We start from the raw sequence: 24,021 nt of genomic DNA on the forward strand, positions 1-24,021 counted from the left end.
CGCCGCCCCGCCCCCGGCCCCGCCCCAACCGTCATCTCCACCGCGCGGCCGCAACCGCCGCAACGCTCCCAACGGCTTCCCCGCCAGCGCAAAGGCGACCCGCATTAAACCATGCTGCTCGTGCTAGGGAAGAGAAACCGTTTATTGAGTAAAAGGGACCGAGTCACAAGCCTCACAGAGGTGTTCTGCTTCACTCGCAGCTTCCGCTCCAAAATAACACGTTTCCTATGCTGAGCCAAGTGGTCACTTCATTAGTTTTAATCAATACACAGCCTCAGTACACCAAATGAGCCAAGAAACAGTATTGCATTCYGGACAACCTGCAAACAGCGCCCCAACTTCTCATCTCGCTGCTATGGTGCGCAATTAGCGTGGGCCTCCTTCACCTCCTCAACATAACCAAAAAATGAGAGTTTAGTTCTGTGACAGCTCACAAGTGTTTTTTGTGAAACCTCCCTGAAATGCCAAGGAAGCCAAAGTGTTTTGCTAATTTATTTTATATATATATATAAATATATATAAATAGGCCATTCAACTTCAAAATTGATATGCAGTCATGCAAGTGAAGGAAGAAAGTCACAGAAATAGGGCAACTATTATAAGAAAGGAGCTGTATAATCTATTCCCCTTCTCCATGGGAATCTTAATCCATTATAATGCTGTCCTTGGTCTTTCCTGAGCAAAAATCTTCATTGCATTCGAGTAAGATTTGTGAGAATCTTGAGAAATATGTGCAAATTTCTCATTTACACATGACCCAGGCTGTGCTTACTCACCTTTATTAAAGGAAGATTCTTCGTAAATGTGATCTGGAAAGTATAATTCAGCCAGAAATCTTTATCTTCATCAAATGCCTTGAATTCTTCTAAATAATTGGACTGTGTCTACTTTTGACAAGGCCACAGAGTCATGTCATATGTTGTGGATTCTCAAAACCAGTTTTGATTCTAGGTAAGTAGATCCTCAAAACACATCCCCATCTCTCAAACAGACAACAGATGGGCATGACAAAATCCAAGTTATACAATATGCTGTATATACAAATTCAAAACTGCATCCCAGTTTCTCCTAGTACTCAGTTTAACAAGATTCAATAGAACACGGAAGCAAAGCACCATGGCCRTCTCTCCTCACGTCCTTGAAGGATGTCTCAGCATCTCTTGTGGGTTTTCAGGTCTCCAAGGTCTCTTCGTTTGCGCCGCAAGTGTCAACGACACAGATTAAACAGCTTGTCACCGGGAAAGCGCGCACTTTGGAGTTGGCTATCCACTTGTCTGTTTCTGTATTGTATTCGAGAATGTGCCCTAATCGACCAACACCCTGAAAACCAGCCAGGACATAGACGATCGATCCCACAGCAGCACACTTCACCGTCACACCCTTCCATGGCATTGGAGACACCATCTTCCATTCATTCATCTTGATATCGTAGTATTCTACATTATCAAGGCCACCTACAAAGCAATGGAATAGATAAATGCTTATTACACAATACACTCAAGACTAAACTTGAGCATGCATACGCTTCATAAAACTAAGTCATGATTTTAAAGGTTTAGATTAAARCAGATCATTACAGTAAAAGCAAGCTAAAGCTTTTGCTTGTTTGTGTGTGTGGAGAGGGAAGGTTAAGTACRACAGGTTTCTGAATTCGTTGCTAACTTTTCTTAAATAAACAAAGCAGAAAAAGGAGACTGAAACATGCACTGCTACAAATTTCATATAATACAGTCTGATTTAGCATGTTTCATCAACAAAGAGAGCAACTAACAGTGTCCAAGGGGCGTTACACACAGATTTTATTCCAGACATGTCACTCATCAGTACCCTTAACCAAATAGGCCATTTTAGTAACAGTGTGTGTGTTTCTCTTCATTAAACTTCAAGGAATTTAACCTTAGAGGCCTAAGTCTCTGGGACAGAAACTGGCCAATGGACTTGGGAATTATCAGGGTAAAGCAGATACTGGGACTGCATAAGACTTCTTTCTTTAGGAAGCAGTCTAACAGCGACGCTTCACAGCATCTGCAATACCCAGTTACCCCTTTTTGCCAATAGTGATTCAGACACAGAAGTGTTTACTTCCACATCAGAATTATTAGGTCTCAAAGATCAAGAAATCTCTATGATCCTAGGACATATGAATATTTTATCCCAAATATAACCTTTTCCCATGATACCACCATAACATCCGTTAGTCAATCAGGCCACAAARTACAAAAAACAGCAGAACAGTTTAAATTACTGGAGCAATAAGACACACTTCTAAGCCAAGCATTCAGTCAATAGACTAGAGTTTTGCAGAAAGGGCATCAAGAGTGGCATCTACTGATTTTTTTTTGTATTGGGAATCAGTCATATTAGAAGAGATGCAGTAGTTAAATAAGTTATAAGCTACACACTAAAAGTAGTAAAATATCTGATTTTAGATCAATGGTATCACAAATAATGATTAATAAAGCTGGATTTTTCTCTCAATTTTTGAAATCATTTTGGAAATCCTATGTAATTAAAATTCAAATCCAACTTTCCTATGATTGGATTCCTTTTTTTCATATAACTGGTTTACCTATATTAAACTACTGCAGAACTGGGTTACACATATTTCTGATTTTGCTAGGACTACCAGTAATAAAAGAGCTAGGAAGATAATTCAGAGTAAGGCAGGAAGGTGCAAGGCGGTAGGCAGCAATACAGGGACAGCAGTACAGGATATTTTATGCTGGTACTGCTCATAMTGCTGCAGATAAATAGACTACCATGAATTTTTAGCAAAAGCCAAAAGCCCCAATAAGAAACTCTGCGAGACCAGCTACAAAACTAGAAGAATTAGGAGTACCTAAGCCATTTTGTCCACCCACAGCAAATATTTTGTCTTTTACGAACACCAGTCCATGATTCTTCCTGGCTTCAATCATCGGACAGAGCTCAGTCCACCTAGGAGAAAAAGAACAAAAGCAACAACRAAACCCCTCAACRCACAAGATGACACACATTTTTCTTAGAAAAAAATTAAGTTCATCCCAGAACTACATAACCCACAATTTATTTCTTAGAAAATAAAAACAAGTTCATCCTRGAACTGGGAAAGTGCAATATTGAAGAAAACTGCTCAAGAAAAGGAGCCTTTTAAGTAAAATCACAAATATCCTATTTGTTACTAGTTAACTCAGGAAATTTCCTTATTGTATAGATGAATGGAAAGAACTGGATACTTCAGGTATTTAGAGAGGGAACAAAACCGTAGTGAGAAGCAGTGGAATTGATGCTTACGTTTCTGTGGCTGGATCATAAACTTCACAGGAATTTAGGACCCTTCCAGAAACGTTGTTCCCCAGGCTTCCTCCACACACATAAATGAGGCCGTTTGCCTCCACCATGCCGTGACTGCACCGCTGCGTCAGCATGCTGGGCTTCGTGTGCCAGCTTTCTGTCCTCGTATCGTAGCATTCAAACAGATAGAGTGCAGAATTTCCTTAAAAAATAAGAAACCCACCAAAGTGACATTAATTTTTCTTTAAACAATTTGTTTAACAAAAAATTCTAGCAGTAATATCGAACTGATGCTCTATTTACTAGCTGAATATGTAAAGTTGCTTTCCAACTTCTAAAAACAAAGCTAATCAACTCTAATCTAGGGACTATTCTRGAAGTAGGTACTATTCTTGACTCTTTTGTTGTCTTCCAAAATATGCAACTAGATTTATGAACAGCCACCAAAACAAACAAACAAGTGATCTGGACAGACTTCCTGGGGCAGGGGTGGAAAAAGGAGGGGCAAAAAATAAACAAGAATGTATCAGTCACTGACAAAAATTTTCACCTCGTGGCATCCATTAGTACTTGAAATGTATTCAACTTTCAGCTATGAAGATGAAATCAGAGTATTGCAAACTTGCTACGGATTCCCATGTCTCTTTGTTTCCCCCCTCTATATAAACAATGTGACTTGGCTAATTCCCAGAACACTTGTGACACTTGAAATCAAATGGCTAGCTTATGTTGCAACATATTTCCAGATTATTAGCAACCRCAAAACAGCTATCCTTTACCATTCTTCCTGGGGACGGGCAAACCTTATTTTCTGGAAGGACAAGGCCTGTTCCCTTTTCCCTCAAGATGCAGAAAAAAAAGCTCTTACTGAAGTCCAAAGCAATCTTTCCACCAGACGGGAAGCTTACAGACTTGTTCACAGAAAAGAACAAGAATATTTGAGCTTTGTTTCAACGSACACATTAACCTACAACAGCTAAAAGTGTCTTCACCAGACTTTCTTATTCTTCAGCTTTCTTCTTCTCAAACTATGTTTCACAAAGCAGCACTCAGTGTCCTCACTACCAGCTGAACCCTCAAAACTTATGGCACTGTGTTTCTATGTCTAAAACTTTTATAAACCACATTTTTTTTTTTTTTTTTTGTCTTTCTACCACGCAATTCTTATCATAACAACGAAGAGCAGTGGGCCATAATCCTTCCTTGGTGGCAAGTAAGTTTTTGCTTCAAGGTTGTGGAGGGAAAAAAAAGTGGTGGACAGAGATTCTATCTCCAAYATGCTGCCAAATTGTCAGGATTATAGCAAACATTTGCCCTGAACTTAAACATGGCAGAAAAATTTAGCAAGTGCAGGTTTTAAAATAGAAAAACAAAACTATGCTATTTTAGATTTCCTTGCAGCTAAACACTCTGCAATGTTTTCTTTAATACAGTTTGAGATAATTGTTGCTTCGTGTACTTTCCTACGTGAACTGGGATGGAAAGATTTTTCCCAATAAATGATCAGTGTTCAATGGATTCCAGAAATGCAATGAAAAAAATGCAATGAAAGTGTCAGTTATTGATTTTAGTTATCATTACAACTGAATGATATTTATAGAAAGAAAAAGGGAATATATGCAAGGGAGGAAAAATTTAAGACTACTTAAGACTAATTACTTAAGACTACTTACTCTCTACTACTAATGTATGAACTAACATATATTAGACACAAAAAGGCTTTAAAAGTCAATACGATCAGTTTAGATCATATTTCATCAGCTGGCATGTGGGAAACGGGAACAATTTAACAGCTTTTCTAGTATTTCCAGCCCCCCAAGGCAGCCCCGGCTAAGCCGGTTTCAACGGGGGAAGCTCTTCCGCGCTCCGCACACGAGGTGGCAGTTTGGAGCTGTGCCTCTCGGCTGCTTCAGCGCTGCCCAGCTGCTTCCCAAGGCACCTACGGTTCCCCAAGGGCCACGGCTCCCTATTAAGGGATTATTTTCAGTGCTAATCACTGATTAAGACCACTGTTTTCCTGCTCCCTTCCCTCTGTGGTAAGTGGATCCTCATCAGTTTTGCTCCAATTCTGTACTTGCATGGCTCTAGTATTGGTAGAACAACTTTTCCTCTTAGCAATAKTTTTTATGGATATGCCATACAGAGATTCGTACTTCCTAGTTTGCCGGAGATATTGCATCAGATGAATTTAGGCAAAAAAAAAAACCCTCAAAAACATTACTTTAACACTACAGTATGAGTGAGGCAGATCCAAGCCAAGGTTTGGGGATGGACAGGCTCTTCCCCACCAGTGGTCTGAATTTTTGACTGTATGATGAGCAGAGGCTTCTAAAGGAAGCAGCGGGTCTCCACAAAGACAAACCAGCAGAACAGCAAGCTGCTAGGGAAGAGCTTGTCCCTGACTTTTTTTTGGTCTTTTTCTCTCTCTCAACATTTTCTTTGTCAAATGGCAAAAAGTCCTTTACGAGATGGTGGATGGGTGCACTACCAATAGCAGCAAAATCAAAAGTCTTTTCTCCTTTATATTTGTTAAGCCCAGCCCAAACAGTACAATCTGTTCTGGCCCTACCTCACTCATGGTTTTCATCCACACAGGGAAAGCTCTATGGATTTAGARAGGTGAACTAAGAGCAGAGTGGGAACCAAAAAATATATTTGCTTGTCCTCAGTTTACTCCCAAGAGTCACACTGTATTCTATGCTCTACTTAATAATGTAAAAATCATTATATTCAATGAAACTGCCTTTTTTTAAATAAAGYGAAATAAAAGCACGCGCACACACATACACAACAGAAAGATTACTGGGTTGCAGGGAAGAAAAAATTCTACATACAGAAAAAATAACTCTAGCATTATGAGGCTAGCATCACGGCAGTGCGCAGTTTCTTGTCAACAAAGAGTCATGCAAAACCAGAAAGCTTTCCAGGTATCTTTCTTTGTGCTTTTTGTTTGTTTTAAAGATTTTTAGTGTCTTACCCACTTCTGAACCACCAGATGTATAAATTTTGCCCTCAGCAGCACAGGCTGCAAGGCTATCTCGAGGTGTTGGAGGTCCTAGCTTGGAATACCAGCTATCCTTCACCACATTGTAGCAGTCCATTCGCTTTATAGGGAAGAGCTGGGAACCACCCAAAATATAAACTACGTTGTCCCAGAAGACACAAGCTGCATCCCTGCGCTTTTCAAAGGGACATCGGATGTCTGTCCAGCTGTAATCCTGCATTACAAAGAACAAGTAATGTCTAATAGATTATACAACTTACCTGCACAGCGAGTGTTTTCAAACAGAGCTTTTCAGAGATTTAGACATGGTCAGTTTTACATTTCCTTTTCAAAACAAACATGAACACTGTTTATTGAAGAACACTCCTCAGGCGTACTCTTGAAAAATTCTTAGATACAGACAAAGTTAGCTGAAATGAACCACGACATTATCAATTTCTATTTCCTCATTCCCTCTATGCACCCCGTACAGATTTCCTGAGAAACAGTTTTTTCCAACAAAATTGACCTCCTGCTGCCGTTGTCAAAAACAATGCATGCCATCAATAAAGTACAATAGCATTTTCCTTTATAAGAATGTAAAAAGATAATGACATATAACAACAGATTCCTTCTTTCTAGTAAAAAAAAACAGGAAACAAAAGCAATCAAAGGCAGTGGAGCAGGGAGAGGCTGATAATATCCAAATTGACAAGCAACTCAGTTAAAATAAAAAGCTCTGTAATACATAAATTTTATTACCATGACAACTAGAAGCTTATTTACAGGATTTGACAAGACACAAGCGGGCTACAGCTACGCACGGTTGCGGGCACGAGGGACAGCGGGGCGCTTCGTCACAAACACCGATGGCCGCGGCGCCCAGAGACGGGCGGCGAYGCTAAGCGCAGCCTTACGAGCCCGCTCAGCAGCCCACGGCAGACCATGGCAGAGTGCAGCACAAGCAACATTGCCCAAACAATTTCATCTTGTGGATTTCGGGCTGTCACGGCTTGTTTCCTATACTAAAGGGGAAGTATAGGGCCTTCAATGTTGTTTGTGTCACCTTAGGATGGTCTAGCTAAAGCTGCTGAGACACCTTCATAGAATGGTTCACACAACACGTTACAGGTTTACATTTTCTTRGCAAGGACAAACTCCACACACTTTGGTCAATGAGGAAAAACAGCAACTCCTGCGTGGGGGTTCAAAGAAAAGAGAGAGACGGAGCATGTTACAGTCCAAAGCATCTTACAATCTTTTCTTGTAGCATCCCCCATATCAAGAAGAGCTGGCAGGTGCATGTGGCCCTTTATGCTGAGAAACAGGTCCTGGGGCATCCTAGAAAGGAAAGCCATACTACAGCATGGCAAAATAACTAGCTGCATAAACCTTAAGAAAATGTCTTACTGCTTTGTGCAAGATCATGTTTTCGGTTCAATTTCTGGCAGCTTTTATGAAAAATCCTGTTGTTTCCCCTTACTCTTGTAAGGGCTGTGATCTGACCCACTCTTGCAACTCTGAGCTACTGTTTCTTTCATACCTCTATCCCATGAAAAGCCAGAGGCTCCCTCACAGCCTGAGCACACTCAGCAGAAGCCTCCTCTTCCAGCAGGAAGCAGTTTTAGTCATTTTCTTGTAATAGGCTTCACTGTTTTTCTGTACCACACAGAACTCATTTCAATAGTTTTATGCATTTAAGAACGGTTGCTCCAGGTCAGAATCAAGATCAACAGAGGCCTGGACAGTGGCAAGTTTCATTTTGGGGCGGTTGAGGGAGGAAAGAACGAACAAGGTAAGTATACAAGTGACAGTTTCCCTGCTGAGCTCAGTTTCTAACAATTTGTGATGCAGGCACCAGAGCCAGAAACCATATCCCTGTAATGAGCAGTTCCTGAAAGTGGTGGGGTTGGATTTTTGCTTTTTTCTCCTGCATGAATTTATTTAATCCCATATTTAAACTCTGTGAACTGCTAGGAGCCACAGTACCCTGGTGGCAGGAGCTCCCCGTGTATCCTGCCCTGTACTGCCCAAGTTTGTTGTGGAACAGCAGCAGCACATGCCGAACAAGGACACATTTGCCACTAACAGCTTTACTCACTGCAGCTCCTCRGCTCCTCATAAACAACATGTGGATTGCCTTAATAATCACGGAAGAGCAATGTCAGGCACTGAGCTAAGTTTTGCTCGACATTGCTGGATTTTGCAATGTTTGAAAAGGTAAAAACTGCTACCCACTTTTTGCCACTAGGGATGGCCAATTTCAAGAGCTCACACGCTGCTGCCTTAAAATCCCATGCAGTCACATATAAACTTTTTTCAAGCATAAGGGGGAAGAAAAAAGCTTATTTCCAACTTAGAAAAAAGAATCTTTCAATGTTTTGTGTAAGAATGAAAAGGATAACACTTCCCACCACYAAACAGGACTTTCTAGGACACTTCTGAGAAGAAGCCTCTCTCAAACAGTGCCAGTTTGCTCCACAGGGGCTTTGCACCCCAGCCTGCATCTGTCCTGCTGCATCACTTTGCTCTGTTGCAAAAGTAATTGCATCAATAGAAGTACCAGTTACAATGTGACAAGAACAAATACTGACTTAAAACAACGTTACAGTCTCAACAAATAACCCAGCAAATCCAATGACTTTGACAAGTGAGGAAATGAAAACCAGCATTACAGCAGGAACTTATTTAACATGTGAAGCCACCACAGCAAGAACTAGAAAGAGTTTTGAGCTGGTTTTATTGTGTGGGAACCCCAAAATTATGTCAGGGTTTCAGCAGGAAAAAAACCTTCCTTCTTTCCTAAGGTCCAAACCCTGCAATTGTTTATACATAAGCTTTATCTTATGCACTGTGATAGCCCTATTATCTTTTAAGGAGTCTAACTCAAGTTAGTTGAACATTCAATGTAGTCTCTTCAGAACTAGAGCTTTAAATCCCACCCTTATTTTACATGCACAGGATGCTAATCTCACAGGAGCTGCTATTTGTAGCATTTAGAAGCTACTGATGCAGCTTATTAAGGATCAAAGTCAGATTCTCTAGGAAGACAACCTGAAAAGGAGTTTTTAATAACTTGGAGCAGGAGATAAAGCAAATAGAAKCTAATCAGCACATGACACGCTAGCTAAAAATGGAAAAGAAGTACAAAAGCATAGGATATTTTGAACTAACAAAATATTGATGAAAGGCACAATATTATGATCTAGATCTCCAAATAAACACTTTTCCTTCTCCCTGCCACCCACTGCCCCCCATCATTCCATATGCAAAGGCCATAAAGCTCAAGAACCAGTTCTGCAAAACTCCTTCTGAAGTCTTTTTTTTTTTTTTTTGTTATGCCAAAACACGCTCTGCTGTTTGCCAGGACAAATGGTGCAAGGAAGGAAAGGGTAATTCTAGTCCATAAGGCTTTATGTGGATTTATACAGACATGCCTTTCCAGGCACAAAGCAGATTCCACTGGAATATCATAGCTTAGGTCTAACTGAGGAGCATCTAATCGCACACAATTTTCCTTTGAGCTCTCTTGGCCTGTGGCTCCTCACACAATGTTCATCTAGGTTACTTTGGGGGGTTTTATTTTTTAAACAAATCTTCAAGTATACATGGCGACAGCTGAGGTACTTTTTATTATTTCATAATGAAGGAGGGAACAATTGCCCTGTCTCTTGAGTTCTGTCTATCACTGACATGAGGCACTTGCCAGGGACCCCAAGCCTTGTGTCAGCTGGGCTGGCAGTGGGACTGCATGGGCTCTATGCAGAGATAACATCACTGCTAACTAAAGGCTGGGACAACAACTCTCCATGCTCCTCTGCACCCTGTCTTAGGATAGCTTTACTCCAACATACTTAACTAGAGATCAAGAGAAAAGCACTTTGGTCTATTTCTCATAAAAATGGTCAGACCATATTGGAGTAAACTACAACCTGCTAAAATGCCAGAACCAAGTAATTGTTTGAACAATTTGAATGCCTTGATAAAAAGATTTCGAATTCTGAGCTTACCTTTCAAAATAAAAGAACTTTCTGTTTCACTTCAGGAAGTTACCTGCTCCGTTCACCACCACTCACCACAGCAATATTTCTAGGTCTCACCTGAGTATTTTATATGAAGGTTAAGAAGATACAGGTGGTCTTAAAAAATGGAATTCCTATTACAAATATAAATTTAGAATGTCTCAAACTAAGACRGCAGAGCTGGTAATATTTTTCAGATTTAAGTGGTGCTCAAAGAAAGGYAGGCCCAATTTTGTCCTGAATGAGGGACTGAATTCATACCAGAGATGGGTCAAAAACATAGCCTACAGGCTCATTAATTTTGATTTGGATTTTATGGCCTCACATAGATTGCACGTTTCACACAGATAACACAGAAAACTGTTTGAAATTGCAACAAGCATTTAATATGCTGAGTTAAAACAACCAAACCGTCTGCAACAAAATATTACAGGTAAGTAATTCCATACCTTATAGGAGCCCCTAATATTTAGGCAGCAACTTATTTCTGTATTCTTGTAGGTGCTTATCTGGTAAAATGGAGTATGGAAATCTTTCTACAAGTAACTGAGGCTTCCTGTATATTTGGGCTTAGTTTTTTTTCAAGAAAAACAGAAACAAATTTCAGCCTATGCTTGCTTCTTCTAAATTGCCTAAAGTTCTCACTGTGGAAACTCACTTTTCTACTTCTAAAACACTTTGTTCCTGATTCCTTGCCTTACATTCTTTTAAGAACAAAGACAGAAGCCAGTGGGATTTAGAGGGAACTACATATTTAGACAAAATGCACTAAACTAAACAAAAATTAAAACCTTTATATTCTAAAAAGCAGTCCTACACTCTCATACAAGCCAGTATTTTAATTGATATGAAAACAGAAGAGCTGCCTTGAGTTATTCTCCAAACACATACATGCATGTACATGTACACAGACTTTGAGATATTCCCGACTGATCACTGCATGGTTAYGTGATCTTTTATTCAGCCATTTCCAGTAGTTATGCACATCCCAATCCAATGCTGACCCGAACGGATTCACCACAACTCTACATCTCATACTGCCAATGAACAAACACGTGATCATTCCAATCAAGAGGAAATATTACATCTAAATACACAGATTTGAAAGCATCTAATTAACTACACCCTCCTAACYGCACACCCAAGAGACATGATATGCATTCTTCCCTGTACCAGTTGGTAGCTCTTGGTTGATATCAATCACAAAAATGAAACACATGCAGGTTACAAACAGTGAATCTTAAAGCATTCTGAGGTAACGATTACCTTTGGATTAAAGTATCTGCAGGACTGGGGCTGTGAGCCTCCAAACAAAGCAATGCGATAATCGTGCTTTTTTCTTCTGGGCCGCGTGCCTTCCACCAGCTCTTCTCTGTCTTCTGGGGAAAGCAGATGGTATCGCATCCCACCTAGCAGGAAAACAACTGCTCTAGATCCAGGGAAATGCATACACAGAAAGGGAGGTTGCAGAGGGACGGGTGGGGAAAGGGGAATGAAGCTGCTTCTTGAGAAAACCAGCTTTAAAACTTCATTTTTTTTAACTGCACACAAGCATGGGAGCAAGCCTGCAGATTCACACCCCACCTCAAAATTCCTACTCTACGTGGAAACAGGATATGGACTTAAACATCAGCTAAATGGCAATAATTAGTATGTAATGTTACCACACAGAGTTGACAGACTAAAACTAGCAGGAGATAGCACATCCAAAAAAAAAAAGGAAAAATGATACAATTGTTAAGTCTAAACAGGAAAACAGAAATTTAAAGGAACTTGAAAGCAATGAGGAATCACCACTTCTCTTCGCAGTTTCTGTTTAATTTGGAAGGCATCTCTAGCACACTGCATCTCATTAAAGCCCCTCATTTTTCTCTTACCTTGACAATGCAAAACACTACAATTACTGTAAAAAAAGAAAACTTAATCATTTTCCCTAGGAAACATCCCAAAGCATGCAAAAATACTAGTGACATCACAAGTCACAAACAAAAAAACATACACTGAAACCACACAAAACATTTATTTCTTACATCCTGCATCAAGTTCTGTGTCATGCCAGAAGTATGACTGAGATGGGGAAGGTTAGCAGATACTTACCAACATATAAATTAAATCTTACTCATCGACTGAAGAGAAACAGTTGCATGCACTTTCTAGAACYTCCTTAAAACAAAGCTGACTTGTCAACTCTTTTTTTCTTCTGGAATATTTATCAATATTTGGGCATTTCTTTTATGTATGGTAAAATTTCCAAGAACGGTGAAAAAGCAGGGGAAGCATCTTCCCTTTTTCCACTTACTATATCTCAAACTGTTTTTTCAGCACTTTATAATACCAATTTTTTGACAAAAAATATTTGTATGGATTTGTATCTGAACAACATTGAAGTGACTATCCTGTCCCAAATAGGGACTAACTCTTCAAATTATTCAACAAGTCATGACAAAACCCCATTCCAATTCTTATCACGAAGTTGAAATCATTCTGTAATGAGTTTCATTTCTTTCTTATCACTATCAAATCAGAATGGCTGCTGTTTACATGATAAGCTCCTAATCTATTTCTGGTTAAAAGCAATATGCTAGAGGAAACAGAATCATAGACAAATTTAATGTAAAGACACTGTCATGGCATATTAAAGCAATTTTCATAAATGAGAGTTCCACAGTATTTTAAAATTACTTAGAACAAAGACTTCTACTAGAGGTCAACTTACTGATCACCATTTTAAGGCATTCTGGGTTATCCTGAATAAGTGGTTCAGCCTGAACTGTTTTACTTAAGAAGTTCTTTGATATGAGAGGGAATCGGACTTTAGCAAGAATGTCAACCATGTAGGGCTGGCGATTCGGCTCGTCGTACTTCAGCCACCTGACTGCTGCGTCGTAAACCTGAGGCAAAAGAGAAGGAAAAGGGAAGGATGAACCACAAGGCACTAAGGCAGATTAAACCTTTATGGTCCCAACTGATTCTTCTGCCTCTTGGAAATTAAACTGCATAATTCAGGATGTGAGGACTCCACTAGAAATATCAACATAAACATCGCTCAAGAAATACAACAACACTTGGATATTAAGTAAATTAAATACATTATCACTGAGCAAAAACCTATTTGCAAACATGTTCACTAAAAACTGCTGTTATTTTACCTCTTTTCAAATAGAAAGCCTGAGYCAGCAATTCGTATGTATATGGGTAACTCCTGCAGCATGTTAAGACTAACGTGCTCTGGGTTCGGTGCCAAAAAACAGGTAACACTTCACCATAAATGTCACAGCAGTTTCTGCCTCACATGGTTTCCTAAGCTGAAAATCTGCTTCTTTTATCAGGTCATAGTGATGGTGTTCCAAATGTTAACGTGGCACCTTAAAAATTTTAGGTGAAGATTATTATAAATTTATTCATACTGAACAAGTCTCCCTCTATCTCCTACTTAAGGGAAAGGATGCGAGTTTCATTGGGGATTAGGTAAAGGGACAGAAAAATAACACAGAAATCTCCTCTATGATCCTCTGGATGAGGGTGGAAACGGATGAGAAAGAACAGTGTTAAGATATCTCAGTGCTGCACTCAGACATAGCAAATTTATCTAATAAATTGCAATTCAAACTAAGTGCTGTCTTCCTTACAAATAACCACTTGCGAATTTAATTCTGCCAAAAAACAAATGTTTTTCCACATTACAAGCTATTGAGATGGACTGCTAAACCACCTCAGCTTTAATTCTGCAAAATAGCCACTAAGGAAGAACTTAAGACAGAAAGACGCAAAAAGGGGAAGGAAAAGAAGATTTAAGGCTAAATTCTCATCAGCTACTGACATTCAGCAAATTAATGACTCCAACAGAAACACTGTTTTCATTTGTCAACAGGAGCATTATCACTATAGATAAAAAAGTAAGAATCAACTAAAACCAGCTGTGTTTTTTTTCTAATTAAGCTTAAGTATATACTACATCAACAGAAAAAAACTAAATGTGTGTCAACTTTCTATCAGCAGAAAGAAATAGGGTTAGAAATAAGGTTTTAGAATAGAAATAAGGTTTTCTTTGCTATCAGCAGCCGCCTTCAGCAGTTTCACATTCTCTCCCACTCTCATGCAGAATTTTTCATCATGCTGTTCTACCTGCACAAGTATTTCTTAAGCCACTGCTGCTGCACTGAAGCATGTCATGTACCTTATCAAGGGAGCTTAAATTACAAAGAGGAGCTCTGGCCACAAGCTAACAAAGCATGATAATTTTCCAGTTTTGAGAATGCTGCTTTGTGGTCTGGACTCTTCCCAGCATGTGGCAAGAATCTTCAACTGTGACTTAACTTATTCATATTTAGCAGCTAGTAACAACCATCATTCTTATCATCTGAGATACAGAAAATACATTAATTCTGGAGCCTATCCATCCTGCTAAGCTTGTCAGCCACCTGCTTCAAAGCACACACACCATCTTGACAGGGACTTGACTACGAGATCCTCAAAGGTGCAAGTCAACTCATGATGACATAACCAAGCAAAGGGAAGCTCAAGCACAAGGGCAGCACAGCCAGGAAGACAGGACTCCAGTCTGGTTTCTCCAGATTTGACCAAGAGCTTTCAGGAAGTATCCAGCAACCAGCCCCACCTCAATCTGCTCTGCGCTGCAGGGCAGGCTGCCTGTATTCTCCAGGTTCCCTGTGGTGGGAAGACCAAGCTGGCAGGCTAGCATTCAGATTTGCAGCCTGCTGGACGCAGTCTTCCCATGGGACAGTAACTTCTACCACAAGTTACAACTCTTAATGAAAGAGATCTCAGGCTCCTTTCAGTCACATAAACATTTTTCTTAGGGAGTATCCACTGCCTAAATAAGGGCTTGCTTCAATYCACCACTGTCAACACACTCAGCTTTAACTGTTTTCTTCACCTTCTTGCTCAGTCCTACAGCTTCCCACGCTTCAGCAGCAGCAGCTCCTTGCTCTGAAAGGCAAAGGCCACACTCAGAAGACATACAGCTGGTATTGCAGTTTCTTTACCATTTTGAAGTAGCTCACTCCCACAGACAGCGCATGAACACTGGTTTGGGAGCTGCTCCACATGAAACTTAATCCAGCTCAAGCACTACAGAATCGAAAGCACTATACCTGTGTGCATAAAGGAAACAGTTTTGCTTAGGCCCTTTATTATATCTTTCTGGTTTGCTGAAACTCTCCATGTAAGAGCCACACTTGGAATGTGGATATTCATTAGTGTAGGGCTTTAACAAAGCTATAGTGCACCTCTATCCTACAACCTAGCACAAATTATGTTTGTCCCTCGGAAGTGGGATACTCTGGGTTTATCCCTCAGAAGTGGGATACTCTGGAACAGCTTTTGATTAAAAAGTGGTGGTGGGGAAATTCAATGTTCTCAACTGATGAAAGACAGATCTCTTGCTAAGAAACTGTGGTCTCACCTGGTCTTCTGCCCTCACAGTCAGTGTATCTTGGTTCAGAAGATGTGTTACACGCTTAACATCAAGCTGAAGAAATTCATCTGTCTTGTAAACTTCAGTAAAATGCTGATGGATAAAGTCATCCGCAGTGGCTTTCAGTTCTGGACAGTCTAGGCATTCTGCTAACACACTTATACCTAATGAAGGAAAGGGACATAATGAAAAAAATCCTAGAATTTGAACTGTCATTGCTGAATACATTACAAAAAACAACAAAAAAAAATCATAATGGCAGAGATGCTTATAATCCTAACCTCATATTTCTAACCATGTTTTGTGTGTATGTTTCATGATGTTATAAATCATCTGCTTGTGTCTTGACTTGCAAAAAACTTCCGACAAACTGGAGTCAAGCCTGTAGCACCTGCTGTATTAACTATTTGTCTATACTACTTCCTCATAATTTCTTTCCCCATTCCATAGCAGGCAACAACAGAACATCAACCAGGTATGAGCCACACTACAACAGCACAGCAACCACAGGAGCTTGCGAGACTGGATCCAAGCTTTACTGACCCCTCCTACGCTGCTCATGCAGCAGCATCACCAGCCAAGTCCAGTTCCTGCAACAGCCACTGTGGACAAGGATTCCGTGTGGCAAAATCTGTTGAAGACCAAAACAAGGTCAAGTTGATGCTGTTGCGAGTTGGTATAAGGATATAATTAACAGTTATTACTCAGATCTATTGTTTCTGAGTTTCCCATTAGTAATCAGGTATGAGAAGAGGAAAGTCAGCACAGAACTATTCAGCAGTGACTGTTGCTCAGTTCACTACAGGCCTCCCCCTCGCAGGGAGGGAGAGGCAGGCAGGATGGAAGCAAATCCCTGGCCAAAGGCAACCCATGGGTCCACAACTAGATCAAACTGCCACAAACACTCAAATACAAATTACAATACTAAAAATATACAAGCGTATGACCTCCTTTCCAGAAGAAAAAAAAAATCAGAAAAGTTTAACAAAATCTGAAGACACTCAAAACAAGCTATGACTTCTTTAAAATAATATTTTAAACATATATATTTAAAATATATTTTTAAATAAATTGTGTTCTTGCCTATTATTCTGCAACCAAAACAGATTTCAATTTCTGAACAACATCTTAAAGAAGATTTCATTTAAAATTTATCTCCTCCTTTTGGCATAAATTAGCTACAGAGTCTGGAAGTGTTAGAATGTAATTAAAGTTCTATTTAACAAGATGTTTGAATATGCCTCAAAGCAAGCGTTAAGTGACACTTCCCTTAGGAGGCAACGTCTTCCTGCTGGCAGTGTCTCAGGGCCACAGCTGTACTGCACCAAAGTGCCAGTTAAATCATTATAATTCAGACACTTTGCAGAACACTCTTATTGATATTAAAAAATGAATCTGAATGAGACATCATCAGAAGAACTACATGGTAAATGCCAGGAAAAAATTACACACATTTATTTAATCAAATAAAGACTTAAACTGTGTCAAATTCCATCTCCCAGTTCAATAGCAAGTGAAAGCTCCTTGGTACTAACCCACTAAGGAGCTCAAAGATGCAGGAAGCTCCAAGGCAGTGCTGCCAGGCTGGGATGAGCCTTAAAAAAAAAAAATCAGCAGACCCCGATACTGGCAGGTAGCTGCCAGACTGTTTTATAGTCAGTGACAACTGCTATTATAATATATAGCTAAATATATAACTATGTTTATATTTATGGTATAATGATTTTGATGTGTCTGTCCTTATGAAAATATTACTGTCTTTTAAAAAAGACTACTCACTTTCCAAGAATAGTCAAGTTTAAGACACAGCTTACATCTGCATTTCTCTTACCAAGACAATTTGAAGCATCAACCTGCTCTTTTAAAAAATCCACGCACATTTTTTTCACAGGTTCAATTTGATATTGGTTTGCTGCATCTAGTAAAGACTGTACATTATTGCTGTTCACAGAAATTCTGCAAAACAGAAAACACAAAATTAGCATCATTAAAAATATCTATTTTGATGTAATAAAAAAATTTTGTCACTTATGTATGCTGGTTTAAGTGAGTTATTTCCTCTCTTTCCTCAAGCAAACGTCTCTCTACATAAGCTTTAGACGCAGTCTCCCTTCATGGTCTTTCCAGATTGCTTTAACAYACAAAATTGTTTTAAGTATTTTAGTGAGGGAGGGTAGGAAGCCAACAGTTCTACATTCCAAACACTAAGCCTTAAACATCAGCCATTCGCAGACAGTCCAATTACAGTACTAGCATTACGACTTGTACGATCAACTATTATCATACACACAAAAAGAACCTTTTCTGCCAGTCTCCCACTCCTAAATCAGCCTCGACAAGATGTATCTAAACTCATTGTCAGTTATGGATGATTTGCCTTCAGTGCACAAGCAGAAGAGCCAGTTTGGAAGCGCATCAATAGAGGATGCAGAGCCCACATTTGGGCTCCAGCAGAGGCAGGAGGGCAGCCAGGGCACTGATATAAGCTGTCCCTCAACGTAAGGGGAGCATAAAGTAGCATTTCCCTCCAAAAAGGGGAGTAATTCTCCTTAGGAAGAGTATTTATCTGATCAGTCTAAATCAGATCAGTCTGCCATCCACCAGGCACAGCAGCTTGCTGCAAAAGCCTGTCCACAASTCTAGGCACCTGACCAAGCTCCGTCTAAACACTGTTTTCAAACAACACTGCAGGCAACTAAACACATGGGACAACATCAGAGAGAAGGGAAGTGCAGTTCACAGACCAGGTCTAGCCTGTTGAGAGATGAAGATAACACTCCTGGAAATGTTCCTCTGCRCTAGCTGCTAACAGCCATAAAGAGAAACCCTGCTGGTATCAACTAGGGCCTGACCTCCAGAGCAGTGGGAATGTCTTTCAACTCCAACACCATAGTTAGAAGCCTAAAGTGCTTTGAGTTGCTTTCTCAAGCAATTACCACTCAGCCTTAGTCAACAGAAGCCCTACGAAAAAACAGTATTGCAACAGAGAACTATAAAAGCATTAAAGCTTATCATTTACATTTGACAGCCTTCCYAACAAAGCATCAAGCAGTTTTAAACAACAACCTACCTTGCAGTATAAGCAAATTCCACAAGCTGTTCAATAATGTCAGGTTCTGCATCCTTTAGCTCCACTTCAAATGACTTGGATTCCAGCATATTTGCTGCAAAGAGAGCAAAAGGTAAAGTACATCAGCAAGCCACTATAGTTATTGTAGATTTTACAAACAATACAAAATAAATTGATCTGAGTTGCTAAAAACTGCACACAGTCAATTTCTGCTTTCCCAGGATTACTAACAGGGAAGGCAGGAAGCAGTGGGACAGGCAGGATAACTAGTGAAGGAGGCTGCAGTATGAAAAATACTCTATAAARTGCATTTAAAAGGTCAGAGATGCTCTTGAGTGTAGTGCAGAGGCTGCCAAGCTACCATCAAAGACAGAAAGCTCACAYCGCACCATCACAAACTATTTCCTTATTTAAGCTGATAATTCAGTCAGATCAGAGCTCTCAACACCCAGTCACAACACTGCTAAGCCACCCACAGATAATTGTGTTGACCAACAGAAAATGTGATTATTTTACTCTGGCAGAATAATCTCTCTCTCTCTCTTTTTTTTTCCTCTCTCTCTTTTTTTTTTTTAACCAGACTCAGTTTCTAACATATGTGAATTTATGAAGACAGTACAAGTCCAAGAACATTTACATTTCTGAAATGTTACAGCTGGCTTTGATGTGGAAGTGCCCAAGGAGGGGAAGTGATAGTGAGGCATAAGTTATGTCATGGGAATAAACGGTCCCAAACAGCAGATTGGGAAAGGGAGACTAACGTAGCATATGGGCCACAAGTAAGAAAATGACTTGAATACTAATTAAACTCACTGATTTAGTCATGAGAAATAAAAAAAGAAAATGAAAGGAAGGGTGAACAGAGACAAAGAGAAGAAAAAGTGAGGAAATCCTCACTGATATTCAATGCCTCTAACTATTTTATAGAATAAACAGCTTGTCAGCTGCCAGTCTAAGAAGACATGGACATAAAAGCCTATAAAAGCCAATCAATTATGAAAAGACTTACTAGTAAACATCAAGTTAAAGAAGTGGCTGGCTGAAGCAAGCACAACGCGGTGAGCTGGGATCTTTCTTTCTTGAACCATCAGAATGACATCACAGAGAGTTTTCTAAATCAGAGAAAAAAAGCCAAAAATCAGCWATGTAGAAACCTTCAATAATGTTTTTCTAAAAATAATTACAGAAATCTATTGCTTTATTGCCCCACAYTACCTCATAAGATCTTATCACACAATAAAAATGAAGACCAGAAAATAAGGCAGCACACTCAGTAACCTGGAGAACTAGCGGATCTCAGTTTTCTTGTGAGCTTGCATCTTAAGTCTGGTCACTAACAAGATATTAGCTCTGACTAAAGCTTTTCTTGTGGCAGTTGTTCCAATCTCCTCTTCTATCTTACACTCCACAACATCTACAGGGGCTGCACTTGCATCAGGAGCTCTCAGCCCTGCTCAGCTGCTGATTGCCATAAGATCTCAGGACTACTATTATATTACCCAACCAAAAYGGAAATGACGAACAGATTCAAAGCATTCAATAGATTTTAAAGATATCCTAGAAACAGCACATTTATAACTGGTTACATCTAATCAGCAACCAGATAGCTTTTGGACAAGACAAAGCTTCATTCTTCACTCATTTACCATCTGTGTGCAATTAGTTTCTCACACTTAACAGTCATGCAAGAGGAAGGAAAGTGACAGAGCTAATTGATACAGTGGGAAACATTAGGCAGAAGTAATGGATGAAAAGTAAAAACACATCATTTGAATATATTTTAAAACTGCATCCCTGAAAAACACATCATGAAAGCACACTACATTGTGGAACTACTTTGGAAACACCTACCAAAACCAATACCTAAATTAACTACAGAACAACAGCATTTCTACTGCAGTAAGGAAAAAGAAACTTGAGTAGAATAATGTTACATTTTTTTCCCTCACGCAGACAATATTATTTAAGCACAACTCATAACAGGGACAAAGTAAATAGCAAGGAGTCTTTTAGAAAAACAACTGAAGAAAAACTTTCACTTTGTAATTTTAGGCCCTAAAAGGAAAGGACACTCATGAGAAACACTTGCTAGACAAAATACACAATAACATTCTCTACAAGCCTGACTTAAAAGTATACTCTGCAAGRGGAGACGGAAGGAAGAAAATGTTCTTCACACATCCATGGCATTAAACCACTTATTTTTTTTTATGTTAATTCAGTCTTAAAAGCTGAAATTCATAGCACATGCCATGCAAAACAAGTTATGAAAACTAGCAGTGCAAGATACTGCAAAACTACGTGGGTGAACCTCGCTAAAGACCTGCCACTGCCGCTGTGTTCCACGCTGTGTTTCTAAAAAGTGCCTTCTGAAATCACACACCTCAGTATTTTAAGTATGTAGGACACGCTAAGATCTTTYTGGGTGCGGAAAAACATTTGCCACCCAAAACAGACTTCATCCTCATCTTTTGCATTTTCTCCCCCGCGATGCCTTTGGATATAACTGCCCTATCTCMGCTGCTGTTCTTGCTGAGAACTGCTGTGCTCCTTTCTTGGAGGACCRCTTGCATCAGCCAGCAGCTGCAGTGAGCCAACAAGCGCCCTGCCTCGCAGCGACCGCAGGGCAAGTCTGCATCAGGCGCTCCGTCCTGGTCAGCGACACCTTGTAATTATGGAGAGAAAAGGGGCAGAGCTGCTTCCCTCCCGGCAGGTCTCCACCCAGCTACAAGTATTCATGCAAAAGCTGCCAGAGAGCTCAGCAAAATCCACAAGGATGTGATATTCTATCATCGGGATGAGCAAGGAATTCCTTGTGAAGTAAACATGCTTACCTGCAGTATTTCACCTGTCTCACCAGTATAAAGCACATGTAAACTCACAGTTAACTTTAAAACCCTCCTCTTTCRGAGAGGTTGCCAGTAGATCAGTTTACACAGCTGCCTTCAAGTTAGCTTTACTTTCCAAATCATTTTCCTGTACTTTCAGCCCATTTTCCCAGAGCATTAGGCAAAGGCAGATAAAAACATGTGTATATGTAGCACTGTATATTTCCACTAAAGGAAACAGTTTTAACTCATACTATGCTTAGGTTTTCATAACACAGTCCCTGACTTACCAAGGCACAAGAAGAAAGAGCTGTCTATAAATCCTCTTAAATTTCAGCACAGCTACTCTGCTGAACTAGTACATTTTCCTCAGGCTCCAGCTGACTTCCTATTTTTATCCTGTATCATCTCCCCCTCTCCCTCCCACTAACCCTCTCCTACATACAGCTCCCGAAAGGATCGAGGGTGCTAGGAACTAGTTGAGAATTTCTGCAGTGCTGTAGTCTAAGCTTGGGTGGGCTGAAGCCACAACTTAATGTCCGACTGGGAGTTTCTAGGAAATTCAAGCGGCCAGCAGAATAGGAAGCAGCAGATGCTGCCCTGGGTCACCAGCTTTCAAGACAACYAAAAGCACCCGCAGATTTCACAGCAGTTAATTTTGATCCTCTCTCTGTCTTGAGTCTCTCCTAACCACATGAGAGCTGGCCCTGCTATACTGAACGACATCTAACACCAACGTGCTGCCATGTTACTGGAGCAGAGACATGGCCAGGAATGGGGATTTAGGGATTTCCTTGGGCTGGGGGCTGCTCCAGGAAGAGGGCCACGTTTCCTCCACCTGCTCAGAGCCTAACAGGCCGTAGCAAGCCCTTGCTGGCAGTGGCACAAGCTAAGCTATGGGCAGTCAAGGGCTGAGTTACAAATGCAGCTATACTTTGGGTTATGTTTACCCAAACAAAGAGAAAAGTCCCCGTATAGAAATCTGCGCTCCATCATCAGAAATCATCACAAATCTGTTCTTCCACATACAGGAGCTAAGTAAGATGGCATGTTTTGTGTACACAAACAGGTGAGAACGGGGACAAGGCGAGGGACAAAAGCAGTGTCATCATCCTGGTATCACTTGCTAACCAGGATCCGTTGCTGATAGCGTAAATACCAACAGAAACCAGACCAAGTCTTTGGCTACACTAATACTGGGAGATGAGTAGTCAAAATACAGAGGGTATAACATGCCACAGGGTCATGCAGGTAACATCTACCTTCTCTAGAGCAGCTGGTTTTAGAGTCAGCTTTGATTTGGCACCTTTTCATTTTTCTGCTCTTGTATCACACCTTGAAGTTTGAGCTCTTTAACAGAAAAAAACCCACCATTCGGCACTTCTTTCATTTTGGAGAGTTCAATGGCAATCTACTTGCGTAATTGTGACTCTCATTACAACTGCTGCTCTATTGGCAAACAGGAGAGTCATCTTGGATAATCACTGGGTGTCAGCCTGGGAAGCTATTCAGCCTCAAAGGACAGAATTTCTGAAAATGAAGCACCTACCCACCCTTCTATACAGCTACGGGCTTTTTAGTGARATAATCAGATACCCTCGGTATGAAGTTGAAGAAACACACTACTATCAGCGAAAATGAGCCACAGCTCCAGCTCCCCCTCTCTTCCTGCTGCTATTCACTACACTGACAATCACGGAATGGTTAAGCTTGGACGGGACCCTTGGGGATGGACTGGTACAGGTGAGGTCACCTGGAGCACGCTGCGCAGATGACGGTCAGGCAGTTCCAGTATCTCCAGAGAAGGAGACTCCCTCAGCTCCGCGGGCAGCCTGCTCCGGTGCTCCGCCACCTGCGCAGCCAAGGGCTTTGCCTCAACTTCTGGCAGAGCTTCCAGCGCTTCAGGTCACGGCCCCCATCCCCTGCGCTATCGCTGGTCACCACTGAAGGGTCCGGCCCATCCTCTTGCCACGCTCCCTTAGGGTATCTCCACACATTGATCAGGTCTCCTCGCGGCCCTCTCTCCTGCAGCCGCACAGGCCCAGCTCTCGCAGCCTCTCCCCGCAGGAGAGATGCTCCAGCCCTCATCTCCTTGGCAGCCCAGCGCTGGCCTCTCTCCGGCGGCTCCTCCGTGTCCCTCTCGCCCTGGGGAGCCCCGCACTGCGCACAACCCTCCGCACCATTCGCAGACCCAGCCTGACCACACGGCCACCGCGGGCTAAAACGCGGCCTCGCCACCTCGYGCTCTCCCTGGAAAGCAGCCACGCGGACGCTGCTCCTAAGGGGCTAACCTCGGGAGAGAAACACGCGGCCGGACCCGCGCCCCGGCACCGGGGAGGCGCGCACGGCGGTGCCTCGCTGCGGCGGGCCCCGCAGACGGGAGGCGCGGCGCGGAGAGGCCCCCGCGC

The 24,021-nt window shown here is 41.1% G+C and overlaps 1 protein-coding gene across 1 annotated transcript; it reads right to left on the minus strand.

Moving 5' to 3' along the window:
* Positions 1–986: 986 nt before the first annotated feature.
* KLHL7 (kelch like family member 7) lies at positions 987–19,897 on the minus strand. Its single transcript, XM_026033331.1, has 10 exons — positions 19,795–19,897; positions 18,786–18,879; positions 17,547–17,671; positions 15,704–15,879; positions 12,995–13,169; positions 11,545–11,687; positions 6,251–6,491; positions 3,274–3,475; positions 2,840–2,937; positions 987–1,454 (listed from the first exon to the last, which is right to left on the minus strand). Exons 1-10 carry the CDS (start codon positions 19,871–19,873, stop codon positions 1,171–1,173), a joined length of 1,617 nt encoding a protein of 538 aa, XP_025889116.1. The 5' UTR covers positions 19,874–19,897; the 3' UTR covers positions 987–1,170.
* Positions 19,898–24,021: the final 4,124 nt, after the last annotated feature.

Source organism: Nothoprocta perdicaria, unplaced genomic scaffold (genome assembly GCF_003342845.1).
Source record: "Nothoprocta perdicaria isolate Ctin4 unplaced genomic scaffold, notPer1 scaffold_128, whole genome shotgun sequence".
Lineage (NCBI taxonomy): Eukaryota > Metazoa > Chordata > Aves > Tinamiformes > Tinamidae > Nothoprocta > Nothoprocta perdicaria.